At 42.2% G+C, this 18096-nt stretch overlaps 1 protein-coding gene across 8 annotated transcripts in view; it reads right to left on the reverse strand.

Moving 5' to 3' along the window:
* The window catches only part of LOC131443170 (neurexin-3b), a 267752-nt gene that overhangs the window by 146940 nt on the left and 102716 nt on the right, over positions 1 to 18096 (reverse strand). For all 8 annotated transcript variants that reach the window (XR_009233577.1, XM_058612579.1, XM_058612578.1 and 5 more), the window contains one exon: positions 16726 to 16845. Coding sequence is in view for 7 of the 8 variants with exons in the window: in XM_058612579.1 (XP_058468562.1) it covers positions 16726 to 16845 (120 nt within the window). In the remaining variant the exon portion in view is untranslated. The remainder of the gene's footprint in view (positions 1 to 16725; positions 16846 to 18096) is intronic.

An 18096-nucleotide genomic window follows, 5' to 3' on the forward strand; every position in this document is an offset into this window, starting at 1 on the left:
GTTGCACATTTTTACTTAGGAAAAAAAAAAACATTCCTTTACGAAACTGCACATCAGAATTTATTTCAGGGTAAAGAGGGCCTGGGACTATTCACTAATACAAATTGAAGTTTTCTTAAGTAGTAGGATAGACTTAACCGTTTGGTAGTGAAATCCACGGCAATTCACATCAGCCCCGTGAACCATCCAATCCTCATACACAGAGATTTACATACTCAACTTGGATGTTCATGCAGACACGCACACACACACACACACACACACACACACACACACACACACACACACACACACACACACACACACACACACACACACACACACACACACACACACACACACACACACACACACACACACACAAGTCATTTATATAAGAACACAACTGATTCACAGAGGAGCCGAGCAGAAAAAACAACATATTGACTTGAGGAGTTGAGCATCACATGAATTATAGCCGTAAATGGAAAGCAAAGGAAATAAGTGTTTCTCTTCTATTCAATTAGCCTCACACTGGTAGGAGGACACATCAGTACGTTATTAAGTTAAAACGTTATTAAGAATAGTTATCCCCATGCTTTCAACTTTGGCCACCAATGTAACGGTCTTGCTGCAGACTTAAGCCTTTAAAAAATAGCTTCTGTTAAAAAAAAAAATAATGAGCCACACATTAAGGCTCCACCACATTCTGAGAGGTTGTGCTGCTACATTTTTTGGCAAAGCAAAGTGAGACTGTGTAAATCCTTCTTATTGTCTGTGAGGTGACAGTCTCTGGTGTCTGCCCACCCAGGGAGTGCAAATGGAAAAAGAGAAACCAAAAAAAAAAGGGAAAGTGAAAGTTCTTATAATAAAAGACAGCGCTCTCATGAGTCTCTGAGCAGCTATAAGCATGTGCCTCGAGGAGCCAGGTGGCTTTTCTCAAACCATAAGATCACTGAGATGGAGATTACGGAAACGCTGGAATATTCCAACAGCAACAAATGTCCTCAGTGATGACAGAGGCTTAAGATGGCAGCAGTGCCACTGGAGATACCACATCATCACTTTTCATGCTATTCAGTGGGTGATTTAATTTAAAGCGACTCACAGTTCTGTGCAGGGGATATCATTTCAGTGCTATTTTCCCACATTCGGAATCAAACTCAATTAAACTAACCATTAAAGAAACTGCTGCCAGCCTGTGAGTGGCCCTATCCAGAAATCTGACAGATATTTGTGGAATTTCAGTCAGCCACTTATCACTGAATTATGTTAACATACTGAAAAGGTGTCAGATGAAATGGAGGTGAGGCAGAGAGGAGATGAGAAATCGGTTCATTTACATGGTCGAAGGCCAAAATAACTTAGGTTACTTTTACGTGATTGCAGGGCTGTGTAATTGCGATGCCAATCTTCAGGATTTTGCAGGAATTTTAAACACAAGTGGCTCAGCACTTTTGAAACTTTAAGTGTAGTGTTTTACATAAATGTGATAGAGAAATATATGACCTGAGGGTGGAATTGTTGCAAGAATACCTCACTGTAAATTATCCAACCACTATCATATGAGAACAGGAATCATCCATTTTGCCGCATTAATAAGTTGGCAGTGAGTTTGACTGTGCTCGGGCTGGTGTGTATTAAAGCATTAGGGCCTGTCAAAAAATGTGAGACAACAGGATTTCCTGGGTGTTCGGGCCAAAGACGGACGATTATTTATAGCTCGGGACATCTAAAAAGAGTGACACTCAGTGTGGTCTTCTGCTGCTGTATGCAGACTTCCCCTAGTGCCATAGACCATCATCTTCTGGTTTGCAGCGCAAGTCTAACCAGGAGGTAAAAAAAAGAACTTTACAATGACAGTAAAGAGAGTTTATGATCTCAATCACTAGTTTCTGGTCTTCATTAATAAAACATGATCTCCATGTTGTATCTTATGTTCCCATTTAGATGAAAATAGATGATAGAGCAAAGCAGATATGAGTGGACACCAGTGTGAGGGACAGCTTGTACTATTCAATAGGTAACGGGTTGCTGGTGACATCTAGTCAAGTCCATTTTATTTATATAGCCCAACATCACAAACACAATTTGCCTCAAAGGGCTTTACAGTCTGTACAGCAAGTGACACCCACTGTCCTTAGACCCTCACATCCAACTTCACAACCCCTCGTACAGGGTAAAAATGGGAGAAACCTCAGGAAGAGCCACAGAGGAGGACGGACAGATGTGCAGTAGGTGTCACATGTACAGAAACGAGTTTGACGTCATCAAGTTCATCAACATCTGTGAACTTCCCGTTTCAATAACTCACATGGTGCCAGTCAAACGTATGTTTTGACAGCCCACCACTTCAACAACATTGGTTTTTCCCATCGATGCTGATGAAGCAAAATCATCTGTAACAACAAGTTACAGATGTACTGTAATGAGAAATACTGGACATTGTGACTATAAAGAAGATTTAGAAATGACACTTACACTTCACCATGCTTCTATTACCTCAGTTATTAATAGCAATACAATACAGTGAATTAGGCGTCTCACCAATCCATTACTGTTCAATGTTTGATCAATTTCAGGTTTACTCACACAGACTGGGTGAGGTAATTTAGTCCCAAACAGCCCTGATGTCTCATCCTAGCCTCCACTATAACCTGTAGTAGCAAGTGTTAATTAGATACCATACAGTGACTGATAATAAACTGTGACTTAATGGCTATTTTTTTGTTTTGTTTTAGATATAATACCCTCGCCGTCACCATCACCAATGCTGCTTTCTCAATTAGTCCTTTTTAGACTCGCAGGGTGCTAGAGGATGTGACTCGAAAGTGGGAGTTGAAAAGATGAGAAAAACAAGCTGAAGGAGGTAAAAAAAAAAAGGGAGAGGTCTCGGGGGAGGCTGAATCGCTTTCATTTCACATCTCTGAAGAATTAAACCAAGCTAAAGAGAGTAACACCAGAACGGAGGCAACAAAAAGTGATGCCTGGCTCGAGATGCGATAATGGATGGCTTACACCTTGAGGTCAATGAATAATTATCTTGTTATAGGTTTAAGAGCTCATGTTTAAAATCACACTGCTCTACAGCTGTTCATATGGACTATAAAAGACATATTCTATTAAAATATGTACACTGTGGGAGCTGTATGTGTGAGCAAACATGCCACAATAAATCTATTATGCACAAGTTCACAAGGTTTTGTCGAAGAATTTGAAAGCACAGTGAAGTTTGTTACTTGCAGCATGTGTGCCATGGTAAAAGATTATAATCGTGTGACATTATACAGACAGTTATTGTTGTTGAGCTAATATACCGAAAGGTGATTTTCTTCTTAAAGCTGAACTTTACAAGTCAGGTCAATTTTTTCCGCCTTTTTCCTCTACGCAGCTCCCCCTACAGTTTCGGAGTACATATTTCTGTGTGTGTGTGTGTGTGGCCTCTTGCTGTGTCAGAAGGTTGTTTCGTCTTCCTCGCTTCCTCCGACAATGGTTTTGACTGCTTCCTTTTCACCGGCTCTGCCATGATGAACATCTAAGATAGCACTATTGCAGCCTTGGTGTTATATCTCGGTGGCCGTGATCTTGCAAGGCTAGTTTTTCCACTAGCAGACAGCAGAGGGAGTGGAAAACAGCCAAAAATCCCCAAAAGGCAATTTAACCATGACATAGTTCTGCTTTAACGTCTGTATTTATTTGTCAATTGCTTGTTTTTTTTGTTATGTTTTTTTTTTGTTAACTATTCTTTGAGTTAAGTCTTTGGTGACAGCTCTATATGACCCACTAAAATACCCCCTGGGGACCAATAACGTTTTTTGAATTGGATTCATTTTTGATCAATGGGCCTCCTAAACAATAAGTTGAAAGCTACCAAACATCTGTCTGTTTTTGTAATCCCTAATAAGAGAGAAAAAAAAACACAAACAACAAATGCCATGTTCCCAATTTGTGCTGAGAGAAAAGTCTCCTCTTCCATCTTCTTCATCCTCTGTCTCCTGTGCCCTTTCTTGTTGTTTTCACCCCCTTTCACTAGGCTTTACTGGAACAAATCATTAGTAACACATACTGCTGTTTTCTGTGGGTGAACCAAGCTAATTTTGACACACTCATTACGCCTTCTCGCTCTCTCTCACTTTAAGCCCAGACCTTATACACTTTTCCCCAGACACTGCACACTGGCTCTTGCAATATATCCCTATAAAAGCCGACTCTCTCTCAGGGGGTGCCTGAGGTGACGGCCCCGCGGAGCACAGCTCCAACCAGCCCACAGACAAATCTCTCTCTCCACAGACGGTCAAACTAGCACCTTATCAGAGGTCTGCTTTTCTGTACCAGTGGCACCCAACCGCGTGGACATGGCACTCTGACCTTCCCCATGCTCTATTAGTGTTCTTCCTCATAATTGATATCTTGTCTCTCTTGTCTTTTCCTTATATTTTCCTTGCAGAGCAGGAGTTGAAAAAGAGGGAGAGAGGTAGATGCTACAGTGACAGTGAAGAGGTTGTAATGAGGGTCTCTCTCACGGTGAAACAATCCAGTATGACCTGAACTCACACAGCTCTCACACACACACAGAACGGTATGAGAGTAATGGGCTGGCAAAGGGAAGAGGGAAAACACCACCATCGCTGTTGACCACCAACGGAGCAGGATAAAACCAGCCAAAGGAATATTACCCACACTATTTTGGTAAAATATTCACTTAGAGGGAACAAATACCCTGCGTGGCTCAGGTGATGCACCTACAGTGAGCAAAAAGGTGGGGGGAGGGAAGGATTTTCTGGCGCTCTCAGTCGTTCTGTCTCATGCCAGGAAGGCACATATAACACCCCAGTATGTTCCCAAAGCCTGCCTCTAATATGCACGCAAAGCCTTTCAAAAGCATTACCCTGCAGACGAAAGACGCGCTTATTGTGGGAGACGTTTCGAGTGAGAAGGAGGTTCGATTCATCAAAGTGACGGCGCAGAGGAAGAGAGACAAGCGGTGACTCGCGGAGCGCGGGGGTTCACGTTGCCGCAGAGATATTTTCTAGAAGTGGGGCACATAAGCGAGAGGGAGAGTGCACGCTGGAGCGAACAGGGTTTGGAAATAGCCTGGGATGAAACAGAAGCGGCGCAGCTGTGCAGACACAGAGCATTGCAAAAAATGCAAACGACAACACGCGTATAGTTAAATAAAAAAAAATAGTAAACACACGCCCGACGCATGTCTGCCTGCTGAAAACAGAATGCAATCTAGAGTGGCTGCAGGCTGGACAGTTTCCGCCAAGGAAGATTGATTACAATCGATTATGTCACCACAGGAAGTGGTAAGTCTTTATCTGTCGCCCCTTTTAAAGCCGACAGATCAATCCACGGAGCTTGATTTGGTTAAGACAGCTGTCAGGCAGAGGAAAGACTTGCAGCGGGGGAGACGTTGAATAAAATGAAGAAAAAAAAAAAGAGAAGCCTCTGCTTTGTAGTGTTGTGTCTGATGTGATGTGTTACCCGTTTACTACATGACATCACGGTGACCTTTAGAAATTGCTCCATATATATATATTTTTTTCTCCTTCTCAACTACGATGATGAAGAAGGTGCATTTGTAGTTTATGCACCCACTCAGAAACGTAAGCGGTCTTTAAGGTGTGCTCCTGAGTTGCTGTAAAAGTGATCACATAAGCATAAAATGAAGGACATTTTATGCTTCCATTCTTTTCTTTTTTTTTTTTTTCCCCAACCAAGGCTAACTCAGGCTAAGGTCTGTGCATTCTGTGCCCTAACTCGTACACAGGCATCTCAAGACTGACAGCAGTCAGTTTGCTTTACTTAAACAGTGACAGTGATGCTTTTGACCCCGGTGTTTATCCTAGCCTCTCCCCCTGCAGACGCAAACAGACAGTGACACAATTACAGCCCCGTACACGGATTCACACTCCCACACAAACACGCACACACACACACACAGTCACTATTATAAATTTTGCTGTTCCTTGCTCGACGCTTGGGAGACAATTTGAAACGGTGAGTCCGAGGACGATCAGCCCTCTGCTGTAATTGGGTCCCTTGTCACCCAGCAAATTCATGTCAGCATTGGTCACATGGGATACTAATCTAAATGGCATCAGTGTCCTACTTAGTGTGTGAGGGACAAAAAAAAAAAAAAAGTGTGAGACCACTTGTAAAGGATGTGTGCAGGACTGTCAATGGGAACAGAGCTGTATCCCACCTGCAAATCAAAAAAACAAAACAAAACCATGTGGTTCAGTTTGTTTCCTTCAGGGTCCAAGAAGTAAACACAGAGGAGTATCAGTGGTATAGACACTCACAAAAACAATTTCCCAGTATTGATTTTGTTCACACAGTTCAACAGCTGGGCAACATTTGAAACTTCAAATCAATCACTTTTTTTTTTAATGGGAACTCTACACAGCCAAGAAGGAGAGCAGGTATAAATTCCAAATCAATGTGTGTGCGAGAACAGTTTAATATGTAACCTGTGGTCACTGAGGAGCGATGAGAGGTCGAGGAGGAAGTGCAAATTAAACGGCATTATCTCGAACTCAAACTAATTCTTACTCGTCTGTCATTGTCATGGCTCCAAACAACACGTTGGCACAGTCTTCACTGCAGTTGTGAATAACAGCTCGTGCCTGTTTTTCCACTGCAACTTATCAGTTCAGTTCAGATGTGACGGATGACGAGTGAAGAGACAATCAGATAGTTTTTGACATCCAACTCTCAGGTGAAGGCTTGCATGGCAGGATGGGGGTGGGGTTGGGGTGTATAGAAGGCGATGGTTTGTGTTTTGAAAAGAAAGGCAATGATTTCAATAGAAAATGGTAAAAACAAGAGGATAACCGCAGCCTGTTCTCATTCCGAGAGTGTCACTGTCCCTCAGCGTCGCCTTACAGACACACAAGGTATCCTTCCTCATCTGAAAGAGACACACTGGGTGGTGCGCTTACACTCTCAGATTGGAGAGTGAACCAACAGTGGATATCTACTAAACCAAACCTGGATATTTATCCTCAACCTAACCTAAGTCCTTTTTTTGGCCCCAATCTTAATCCCAGTCCTATCCTGGCCCCTAACCCTAACCCTAATCTTACTCTTTTAACTTTTATTTGTCTAAATGTGGCACCAGTGAGTTTACATTTGAGTCAATGGAAAGGATACCTTGTAAGGCTATGATGTTGGGATAACACGTCGTCACAGTGCCGTAATGTGAAATTAATCATGATCCATTTTACTAATCAGTATTACATTTTCATTCAGGCTATGTATAATGAATATAAATGACCTTTTGTGAGATCACTTTTTTTCCCCACTATTTCACGTGTCCTCAAGAGGATCAGGCACTTTGGTGGAATTAGAACTAAAATTAAATTTCATAGAATGAAGTGAGATGTACAGAGAAAGCATATAATAGTGAAGAGGTAGAAGTCACATTTAATCAACGCTTACATTCATAGGTCATATGCCTCCAACAGCTTATGTATACAATATGCATACACAGGGTTACAATAACCCTTTAATACTGCCATTGATGGATGTATTTGCAAGTGTGTTGCTTTAACGACGCTCATATTCCAGCAATTGCAAAAACCCTCATAATATTTCATGAAGGGCAAACATGTATGCCGCGTTACTGGAAAATATCTGTTTGCAAGATCTCATTTATCTTCAACACCAGAGGCTAAAATAATCACTTCTACAGTGTAACATTCCGCCAACACAAATAAACGTCTCCATCTGTGATCCATAGTCAATACTGATCAAGCAATCTCTGTCGTTTTGTGAAGTGCTGCACCTGTCATCGCCTCCGACAGCAGTAAGCTGATCAGAAGTCTGGAGGCTATGGCTGTAAACTCTGAGAACAAGTTAGCACAATCTATTGTGAAAGTCTGCGAGTGCCATCTGTGGGGGCTAAGTGATGTAATAGGAAGCTGCTGACAGAATAATTGCAGGCATCAAGTAATGAGGCTGAGAAATGGGAGTAAAAAAAGGAGTGTGATGCAAAGTGCTCGAAAGATGGGATAGATGGAGAGAAAGACCCAGGAACCTTGAGTGAGAGGTTGTTAATTATCACCGGGTGAACATTAAGCACTGAAACTCTTTCTTAGCCATTAACACTGTACTTACACAGTGTTTGGCAAGACAGCAATTTCACAACATACCGGCTTTAGAATTGGAGTTACCAAGGCAAGAAAATGCGTCTTCGGTCAAGTGAATTAGTTCCCAATCGAGAACTCTCAGGCCTACTGTGAGATTCAAGATAACATCCATATTCAAGGTTCAAATTTCTTAGCAAATATGGTGCATGTATTCTACAATGCATTAGTGGCCTGAGCGCTTTAAAGACCGTGACAGCGGTCTTACTGATTAAAAAAAAAACTTTTCCTACCTGAATATGTTGCATATTTGACACCTGCTGGGAAAAGCAAGCAGACATCACGTCTGTCATTCCAGGGGCACAAATCAGAAGGAGGCAGGAGGTTCAAATGGTCAGGTGGGTGGACACTCAGACCGAGCTCAGTATGAGCGAGTGGGCTTACAGCTCTTTTTGGAAAAATAAATGTCAGATGTACTGGCCTTTAAAATGCCTTCATCTGATGAAAACCATCAGTTTCATCTGATGGAGAAATAATGCCTTGTCCTGCTCCTAACAGGAGCATATTCCCAATATGAGTGCCCTTCAGATGCACCCCAGGGTGCGTCTGCTGAGAGCCCTTTAATGGTTCAAATTAATGGCTGCAAGCTATCAAACAGTGCAATTTCATTTTTTTCCCCCTCCAAGGGCTGAGCATCCCACAACCTTGTAATGACTGAACTCATTGGCAACTAAAATGAATGACATGGCTGCACTGTGGGATATATTATACCTTCTAATGGTTGGACACAACGCTGGTGATTACCTGTCAGGGTCAGTGTGACCCACGTGAAGATGCACCAGAATATTCTGGATTCTGGAATTTGCTCATTCGGTAATAGGGCTGTCATTTGTTTGAACTTGGAGGTGGGAGTTCAAACTCAAACATTAAAATCCTGTTCATGCTCACAAAATACAGCCTAGAAGTGCAACAACAGACTGTCTAAAGTAATAGCCATGTGGTCCAGCAGAGGGAGTGCTGTGTGAGCATTTTACATCATTTTTAAATTGTTACGTGGCTTCGCTGTGACATAAGGGACTAAACTGTCCTATTAAGTGGACAAACACGACACCAAACCATCTGAAAAGTTGGTGTGGGAGTATTTTCTACACTGTAAAAGACTAAGTTCTAGCTTTGCTTTTAGTTCTACAAGAGCAAGGCAGCGGAAGACGCATCACAGAGAGGCAACGCAGTAAGAGATCAATGTCACATGACTAGTATGTAGAATAATAATTGTAACATGTAACATGTGTGTGTGTGGGCAGGGGAGATATTCAAATATCTTCGAAGGAATAATGATATTATCATGTAATTCATGTACACATTTCTTTGTCAGCCCTATTGTGTAGATATGCTTTTTTGAGCCTGATGGCTTTTTCACACATCATCTACTTCTACCCTCAAATAAAAAAAAAAAAAAAAAAAAAAAAAAAATTCAAATATACGCAGCTGATTGCTACCCAAGCTCCTTAGGCTAATAGATGGTAATGGGGACAGGCTGAGCGAGAGCTTGCATGTAAGGAAGGTAAGTTCACGCAGTGGTCAAGCAACTGTTGAAAGAGGGGTGACTACATTTAGTGTTCATTATTTCTGATGAAGTACGGTCTTGTAAGTACTGAGCAAAGGAGATATTTTTTTTCCCTTTCCTGGCAGTTTGTGGTTCAGAAACCTCTGGGTGACGGGCCACCTATCACTGCTGGGAGATGAAAGATTGTGAGGATGGAAGGTGTTGCACAACGGCCGATAGAATGAGACCAACTCATTTTCCTTTTTGATCCATGCTCATCTAAGTTGGTCTCGTGAAGCAGCAGTGAGGTGGAGGGTTACATGTACTCGGCGGTGCAGTCGAGTTCAGCGTGGGAATGCATTCTACCAATGACAAATGACTTGTATTTGCATGGCCTTTTAAAACCCATCTACCTCACTGCACAAGTGCAGCCATTCCGGACGGCTCTGAGAGAAGCTGATGAGAAGCTGCCTATTGATTTCCCCTATCGTTCTGGCCAGGAAAGCAAATATGACATAAAGTGTCTGTGTGCAGACCCAGACACAAGCTAACATTCACTGTACATGAGAGCACACAAGAGAGTTGGAAAGACAGTCAAACCAGCCCATAAAAATAATGTAGTTATTCTAATGTTTAATAATACAATAGAAGACTGAATAGAAGCCAGTTATAATGAATGTCAAGAGCCACATTTTCATAGTAGTAGTTATAAAAGCTTGTTTGGCTCAAATCTGAATTCTGTATGTAATTGCAAAAACTAAAATGTGATGCTTTAATTCATCCATTTTGACAATATGTAATATTGTTTTTTTACTTCTAATTATGCAGGAATAGAGAGGGCTAAATGAAAAGATCACACCATTTAAATAAAACACCCAAAGGGCAAACAAAGCAGTGAGAGGTAAGAAAGGTGATAAACAAGAGATGTATGAAAGAAAGACTGGAGAAAACAAATATCTAAGCCATAAAGGAAAACATACACATGAGCTGCACTTACTCAAAACATGTTCCTGCCCAAAACTCTCTGAGTTGAGGCATTCCAAGTATTGATTGGGTGATTTGTATGTGTTGCCGGTGCTCCTGAAATGTGTCTCGGAACACGTGTTGATGGATGTGTCTGTAGCTGGGCTCGCTGCCTGTGAGGGCCAGTGTAGTTGCTGCGGAGGCTCCGACAGCCTCAAGGTTACCCGCCTGACACCAAAACAGATGGATGCTCCTCATCGTAACTGTCTGTAATGTGTTCAACTCAATCATTCCCTCTCCCGCTCTCTTCCCATGCAACATCTCTCTCTGTTGTCGGGCTTTGCGGAGGCAGTTTGCAGCAGCAGGTCTAAGAGGAGTTGTACTGTATATAGTGAGAGCGAGCAGCAGATGTCATGATTTTATTTATCACACTTCCACATTTTCTCCTGGGTGCAACAACTATGCTGGAAGGTTGTTAACTATAACAAGCTTGGTCTTGTTCTGTGTCTTAAAAGGGGGAGCTCGCTGCTTTTCGGGGGAAAATAAAATAATTTGCTTTTCTTCAGAGAATGAGAGGAGAACCGACATTCTGGTGTCAGTGCAGCAAGCGCGTATTCTGACGTGTGAAGCCTAGCTTTGCATAAAATACCTTGAAGGTATTGTCAAATACAAATGAGACTTGCTGTATCCATGTGAAAAAGTGGGCTTTATAATTTCCACATCATTAACACATTGCATCTTGTTTGTTTATTATTATTTTTTTTTTTACAATAATTGACATTAGTGACAGATTACTGCTTAGTTTCCAGGTATTTTGCCAGATTTGTAGATAGACTCTATGCGTGGCAATACTGGATATGATGATATGATTTTCACCATTTTTTTTTCAAAACTTGTCTTCCAAATATCATTGTCCATGTGATACCTTTTAATGTAAATATTGCGTTAGAAAGACGGAACACGATACAGATTTCCAACGCACCCATTTCACAGTCTACCCCATATGAAGTGAGCTGGAATCAGATGAAGCCCATCTTAAATACACCTTTGGTTATCTCACAGTCAAACTAAATAAGTGCTGGTACAGTAACACTGACTTCAATTTGTTTAAATCCAGACTTTGATAGAACTGATTCAAACTGCAGCATCAGTGCATTTCACATTCTATCTATTGTTTATATAAACATATCGAACAGAGTAACTTGAGTCAATTATCAACAAACAGACCCGCAATATCACAACCTTAAGCTTTACTGCTGTCTATTCAACGATTAAGGGTCCAGTGTGTAACAATTAGAGACATCTAATGGTGAGAGAATCCAGATTGTTAAGTTCTTTGCTCACTTTTTTTCCTTTTCCAAGAGCATCAGGGAACTAAAGAAAGGACGAAATTCTTCTTTGTTTTCCCAGTAGTTTCAGCTTCAATGCATGAAAGACACACTCTGTAGAATCAAGACAGTGCAAGATGGTGGCCTTCACAAATCAAGGCCCTTGCTTAAAGTACATATAAAAAAGGTAAATTATACAAACTTATGTTTTGCCAATAAAAACACAAAAGATTTTCCACACTGGACCTTTTAAAACAGATGAACAATCAAAAATGTATTTAAAAATGTCGTGTACTACATTAGAAGTAGGAACTGCCTCCCCTCTCCATCTTTTTACTCAGTTTACATTTCCACGCTTCAGGCCCTGAGGCATTCAGGCTCCACCGCTCCGCATATACAATTATCCCACGACTCCGCACCCAGCGGTGACACATCGCGAGTGACACAATCGACAAGTGTTCTTATCACAGTGGCACAATGCAGTGCCGGGCGAGCATCCCTGGCTTGATCAGCCAATAGCAGAGCAGCTTGTTGGACCCAGCTACACACACCTACCCCCACACCCGGGGGGCTGGACGTGCGAATCAGCTCTAACACGGATATCATCAGAGGAGTGGGGTGGTGGAGAGGGCATCACACAAGAGTATGTGAGACTCCTATAGGCTGATGTTGGACAATAACACATTTCCTCGAGCCACATTTACACAACAACATGAGCACTTTCTTTAAAGTTAATCTAAGTCGTCTCCCCCATGTAGGATGACGCAGAGAGCCGCGTTCGACTGCTTTTCATGTCTGTAGCTGACACAGTCGCCTCCAACACCACAACAAAGAGGGTGAGATCATTTCTAAGTGTACATCTGGGATAGCCGGTGCCCTCAGGACAACTGGTTCTCTGTGGAACTCCTTTGACCCACTTCTGATCTACCTGCGGTATTTATAGGAAAATGTTCTCACATTTATTTGCTCCACTTATAAGCCCTCTTTAGCCACAAGGTACTTTCACATAGTGTATGAACACTTTCTTTGAAGGTCCAGTGTGTAATAACAATGAATGTATGAGTATTCCTTTATTAAATGTTATTTGTAGCCTTATAATAATCCTTTTATATGTATTTTCCAGTAAGGGCCTTGCTTTACAAAGGCCGCCATCTTGCCAAATAACACCCATTTCGGCGTACTATGCAAACAGAATGCAAAGTAGCTCCCTGGTATTACTGTGAAAGGAAGGAGTGGGCAGAGAAATCATTTGTGTAACAATCTGCATTCTCACCATTAGATGTCACTAATCCTCACACACTGGACCTCTCAGCCTTTGCAAGCAGAAAAATCTAGATCTAAATCTGGGATTAAACATTATCGTTTACCTTAATTTGCTGCTATGTTTGACAGTTGCTACATCTGAGTGTTTTGGGGCTGACTAGCACTTGTCCCACACCTGCTTCTCTGTCTCACACCTCTCAAGCTACATAATCCCCTTTATAAACAGCAGGTGAAATTCTTCAGCTAAATTAAATACACTTCAGTATGCACAAGGAGGTCCATGAAGTAATAGTGTGCATGTTGTTTTTTTCTTTATTCTAAAATCCCCACTTGTCCCTGACGTCATGCCAAAGCAGTGGCACCATTGTGTGGCTGCATCTCTCCCCCCCCCCCATCCCAGATCCAGGTCTGATACTATTATGCAGGTGCCTTAGTCAGTAAAAAGAAAATGCTTCCATTATTGTTTATTTTCTCCCCGGCAGAACATTGTGGACCACATGAAACACATTCTGTTCTTCAGCGCACACTACTTTTGTCCTTCTTTCCTCCTTGCTCCTTTTCCCAAAAGAGCAGAGCGACTTCTGAAATGACTGCGAGGTGAAAGCCATGATTATTCCCTCTCATATTGTGTAGGAAGCAGTGGTGTTGACATTTATGTAAGCCGTTAGCTAGATGTGGTTACAGCCTTCTGAACACAGCTTGAAAACTAAATTATGGACATTGTGTTAAGCACGAGCAGAGGGGAGCTGGGATCATCGCACTGACAGGGAAATTCATCACTAAATCTATCTAAGCAATTACAGATGTTGGCATCACACTGATGAACGGTTTTCTGTTGCCTGTCGCCAGCCTCGCTCTGCCTTCACCACTCTGTTTGTTTACCACGACGCTCCTGACGGTGGAGAAATGCAACAACCTTTGCACTAATACATTCGTAATATTGAGTGATTGCTCTTGGTGTGGAAGAGGAGTGTCCACTGCTCTTCTTGCACAGCCCACAACTCCTGTGTCCATTGATTTCAATTAAACTCGGTGGTATTCATGGAACGTGACAGGGAAGGGTCTGCCCAGAAAGCAGAAAGCAGAGAGGATTTAAAAAAACAACACAAAAAAAGAGGGATAGACATGAGACAACAGTGAAATATGAAGATGAGCATGAATAAAGCAGTAAGCCAGAACCATGCAGGATGAAAATACTATAAAAAGATTTTAAGAGTCCATCCTCCTACCTACTTTTTTCTAATCTCCGCTGGGTATGACATGTACCACCAGAAGTGGCTCTGAGAATGGCCTGTACGGTGCTACAAGCTCTTTGAATTCCCTCTCTCTGTCTTGTTCCCATAAGTAAAGGTGTGCAGTCACAAAGCAGGCTGCAGGGGTACACGGGAATAAATGGAAGGAGAGTAACTAGTTCTTGCCTACTGAGCTTTTTCCACTCTTCTACTTTGTCTCTGCCACCTAGAGTCCTGTTGGTAACAATAGAGTGCGGCGGGGGCACGGCGGTTTGACGCCAACAACTGGTTTTTACAGGCAGAAATGTTCACTTTACTTTCCTCAAGTTTCTTTACTTGGACAGCGGGTATAGAGAAGGAGACAGAGGAGAAGACAATTACTGATATTTGCTGCCAGCTATCGCATGGAGAAGGGGGGGCCGGGGTGAAGGGAAGAAGAAGAGGGAGAAGCTCCACTCCAACATTGTTAATTAGAATATTTCTCTATCTCAGAGCTGTGCATTGGATAAAAGGCAGACACAGAGTCTGCATACAAGAACAAGGCAAATCACTGACTTCATAATTATATCAAGCTACTGGTATTGAACAATACAATTGTTACAGTATACTGCAGTATACTGGATTTGCACAATATTCCCTCCATGATGCATAACTATAGACACTGGTTGGGTGTATGTTGGGGGGGGGGGGGGTCAAAGCAAAGTGGTGGAGGAAAATAACAGGAAAGCTGATTTTATGCTCAGGAGGATTGCATCTCATTGCCTTTTCTACCTGCACAGGGACAGTGTGCAGTCCAGCTCGTGGATTTACTGACCCCTGCTGGTGTAATGAGTGCACTGCAAAGCTCATGAAAGCCCACAGGGGCACAGACTGCCATCAGAGTCAACATCAGAAGATTGGGTCAATCCAGGAGAAGTACATTTCTAGTGAGGTAGACTTTCTGAAAGGTAAACTCCTGCTTCTAGCACAGGAAATAGACGTAGCTTTAAATAAAGACGAAAGAAAAGACAATCAATTACAGTATTCCTAATAAAAGGCAAAACTAAGAATGTTATTATATGCTGAGACAGCCCAGTCAATATTAGTCAAGATTTATTTGCAGAACCAGCAACACAACAAGTAAGAGCTAAACCTTCATACAAATATGAAACACGTTACCATCTAAGCTCTTGTTTTGAAAGGAAAAATGTGTCTGTGTTGATACAAAATCAATGAACCCTTTTCTTTTTTTTTTAATTCATTCTGTGCAGCACCGGGAGGTGAATTTCTAATAGACACACAAACACACAGCTCCAATCATCAAGTGAGAACCGCAGTCGATTATTCACCCGGCATGAAAAATGTTGTCAGTTGATCTCTTGCAGAGTAAAAAGAAAGATAAGCGTGAGAGAGAGAAATAAGAGAAAAAACAAAACTGTGATTTGAGAGATATGAAGTCATATGATATATAGTGGTGGGGTTTAATGCCGTAAAAGGTCTGAGTGATTAGGGGATGCAAGCGCTCACGGAGAGCGGCTCTGCCAACAGCTTCCACCACCTCATTAGTCTGACCCAGCAGCAGTATGCCCCCTCTATTAACCGCTAAATGAAAGACCGCCGACCGTGATTACTGAGGGGAAGTCCCCTGTCGTCATGGGGATAACAGATCCCTACACAGACACACACGTGCAAAAAAAAATCACACTTCAACTTCCACAATAGCCATTTGAAGGGCATTTATGAAAAATGGCGACTGAGGCGGAACTGGATATAGTTTACGCGTCCGTCGCAGCCCGTTCACTGCTGGGCTCAGAATGCAAAAAGCATGGAACAACCAGCAAACCTGTTACAACATATTGTCTGCATTGCAGCAAAGACAGGAAAAAAAAAAAAACACCCTCAAAAATTGACGCCGTCTCTCAGTTGATTCATTTAAAAAAAGATCACATGAAGCTTTCAACACCACTTTCATGCAGCAAATCTGACAAAGCATTTACATGAGCCAAACAGGCCTGGAGTCCTTGAGTCAAGGATATGGGACATGTGGGCATGTGTCATTTTTACTGACTATAAAGCCACTGCATACACGCAAAATAATGTGTATTTATCATACATACATACTCTTCCATGAATGTTACGGTGTGGAGATTGGCCAAGCTGCAAAAACTAAGGATCCTACATAATGCAAACTTGACTTTTGTTTTGTCCTTCGAACAGAAACTGTTTTCCCAACTCTTCAACATGTCAGAAACAAAACATGCATCGTGTGCAATATTCTCCTTTAGAATGCAAAGAGTCAAACGCAGGTAAAAAACAAGGATAGATAACTCTGCAGTACTCACGGTCGTTGCAGTGAGTCCCCGTGTAAGACGTCATAGAGCAGTCGCAAGTGAAGTTCTCCCACTGCTGGATACACACGCCATTGTTGGCGCACGAGTCGTCCTGGCAAGTTGTACTTGGGCCTAGAAGAAGGACAAAGAAAGAAAGAAAGAAAGAAAGAGAGAGAGGAAGAAAGGAAGGATATGAGATACCACAGATGCACAGTCAGGCAACAATCAGAGCCAATGCTGAGCCGAAACAATACAGGACCCATGCAGACGAAATGCACTCTCGGAGAGACTAATAAACCGCATGTGTGCCTAGAAGAAAGAACAAGGAGCAAACTGTGCCACCACAGGAAGCCTGAACTAGAGTACAACACCTTAAAAAAAAGATCAATCTGTCTCCAGCAGTGGAAGCATTAGACTGTAATTGATCGCGGCGGAGGATGTCAGTTTGCGTGTGATCTGCATCTAAACCGTGCTACTGTACTTGCAGATGAACTGACTGACAGTAGCCTGGCTGATGTGATGGCACCGTCAACCTCCATTCTTTGTGGAGAGTGTGTGGAAATGGACTCGGCATGCAACTCTCATCATTCCAACATGTTTCGATAATAAAGTTTTAGCCAAGTAAAACTTAGAACACCGCATTCCCTCAATGAACAGGCAGGACAAGACATGACAGACAACCTTTTAACGAATGACTCACGGAGAAAAAACAAAACCAAAAAAAAAAAAGAACCTGATTAAATTCAATGTCATAGAGACTCTCAGCGGTAAGTTACTTTCCTCAACATCTACTTCACTGTGGAGACCATGAACAACTGACACTAGACAAACAGAACTCATGAAGAGCAGAGGAAAAGAGAAATGCAAAGAGTACTTGAGAACATGGAGTGCATATCCTCGTGGGTAGGAGGGTATTCAAAGTCAAACAAGATGTGTGTTTGCTATTCCTCCACACCACACATAGCTCTCAGTTTTGAATACCTTTACCGGGAGGGAATGCAGATAAGGACAAATGCACAGCATAGATAACACGATAAACAATCCCCTGCCGGAGTCTAGACAGACGAGGGAAAAGAATCCTTGACAGAGACCCCCCCCTTTGATAATCACAAAAGTAAATAAAGTCAAATTAAAGTAAAAGTCCAAATACATGGCAGACAAATGCAAGTAAACAACAATTAAGTGCAATTGTCTTGTGCAAGACAAATGTGACGAGGAGGAGACACTTGAAGTTTGCCAGCTGAAAGTGCATTTACTGTGTAATGTACAGTGACGGTGATCAACCAGGCACCCGTTATTGTCCGTGTGATTCTCATGTGTCCATGCGGACGGTGGTGCACGTTTTTTTCAGTGCAAGAAATAGAGAGACAGAGCTGAGAAGGA

The sequence above is a fragment of the Solea solea genome, chromosome 17, assembly GCF_958295425.1.
Source record: "Solea solea chromosome 17, fSolSol10.1, whole genome shotgun sequence".
Lineage (NCBI taxonomy): Eukaryota > Metazoa > Chordata > Actinopteri > Pleuronectiformes > Soleidae > Solea > Solea solea.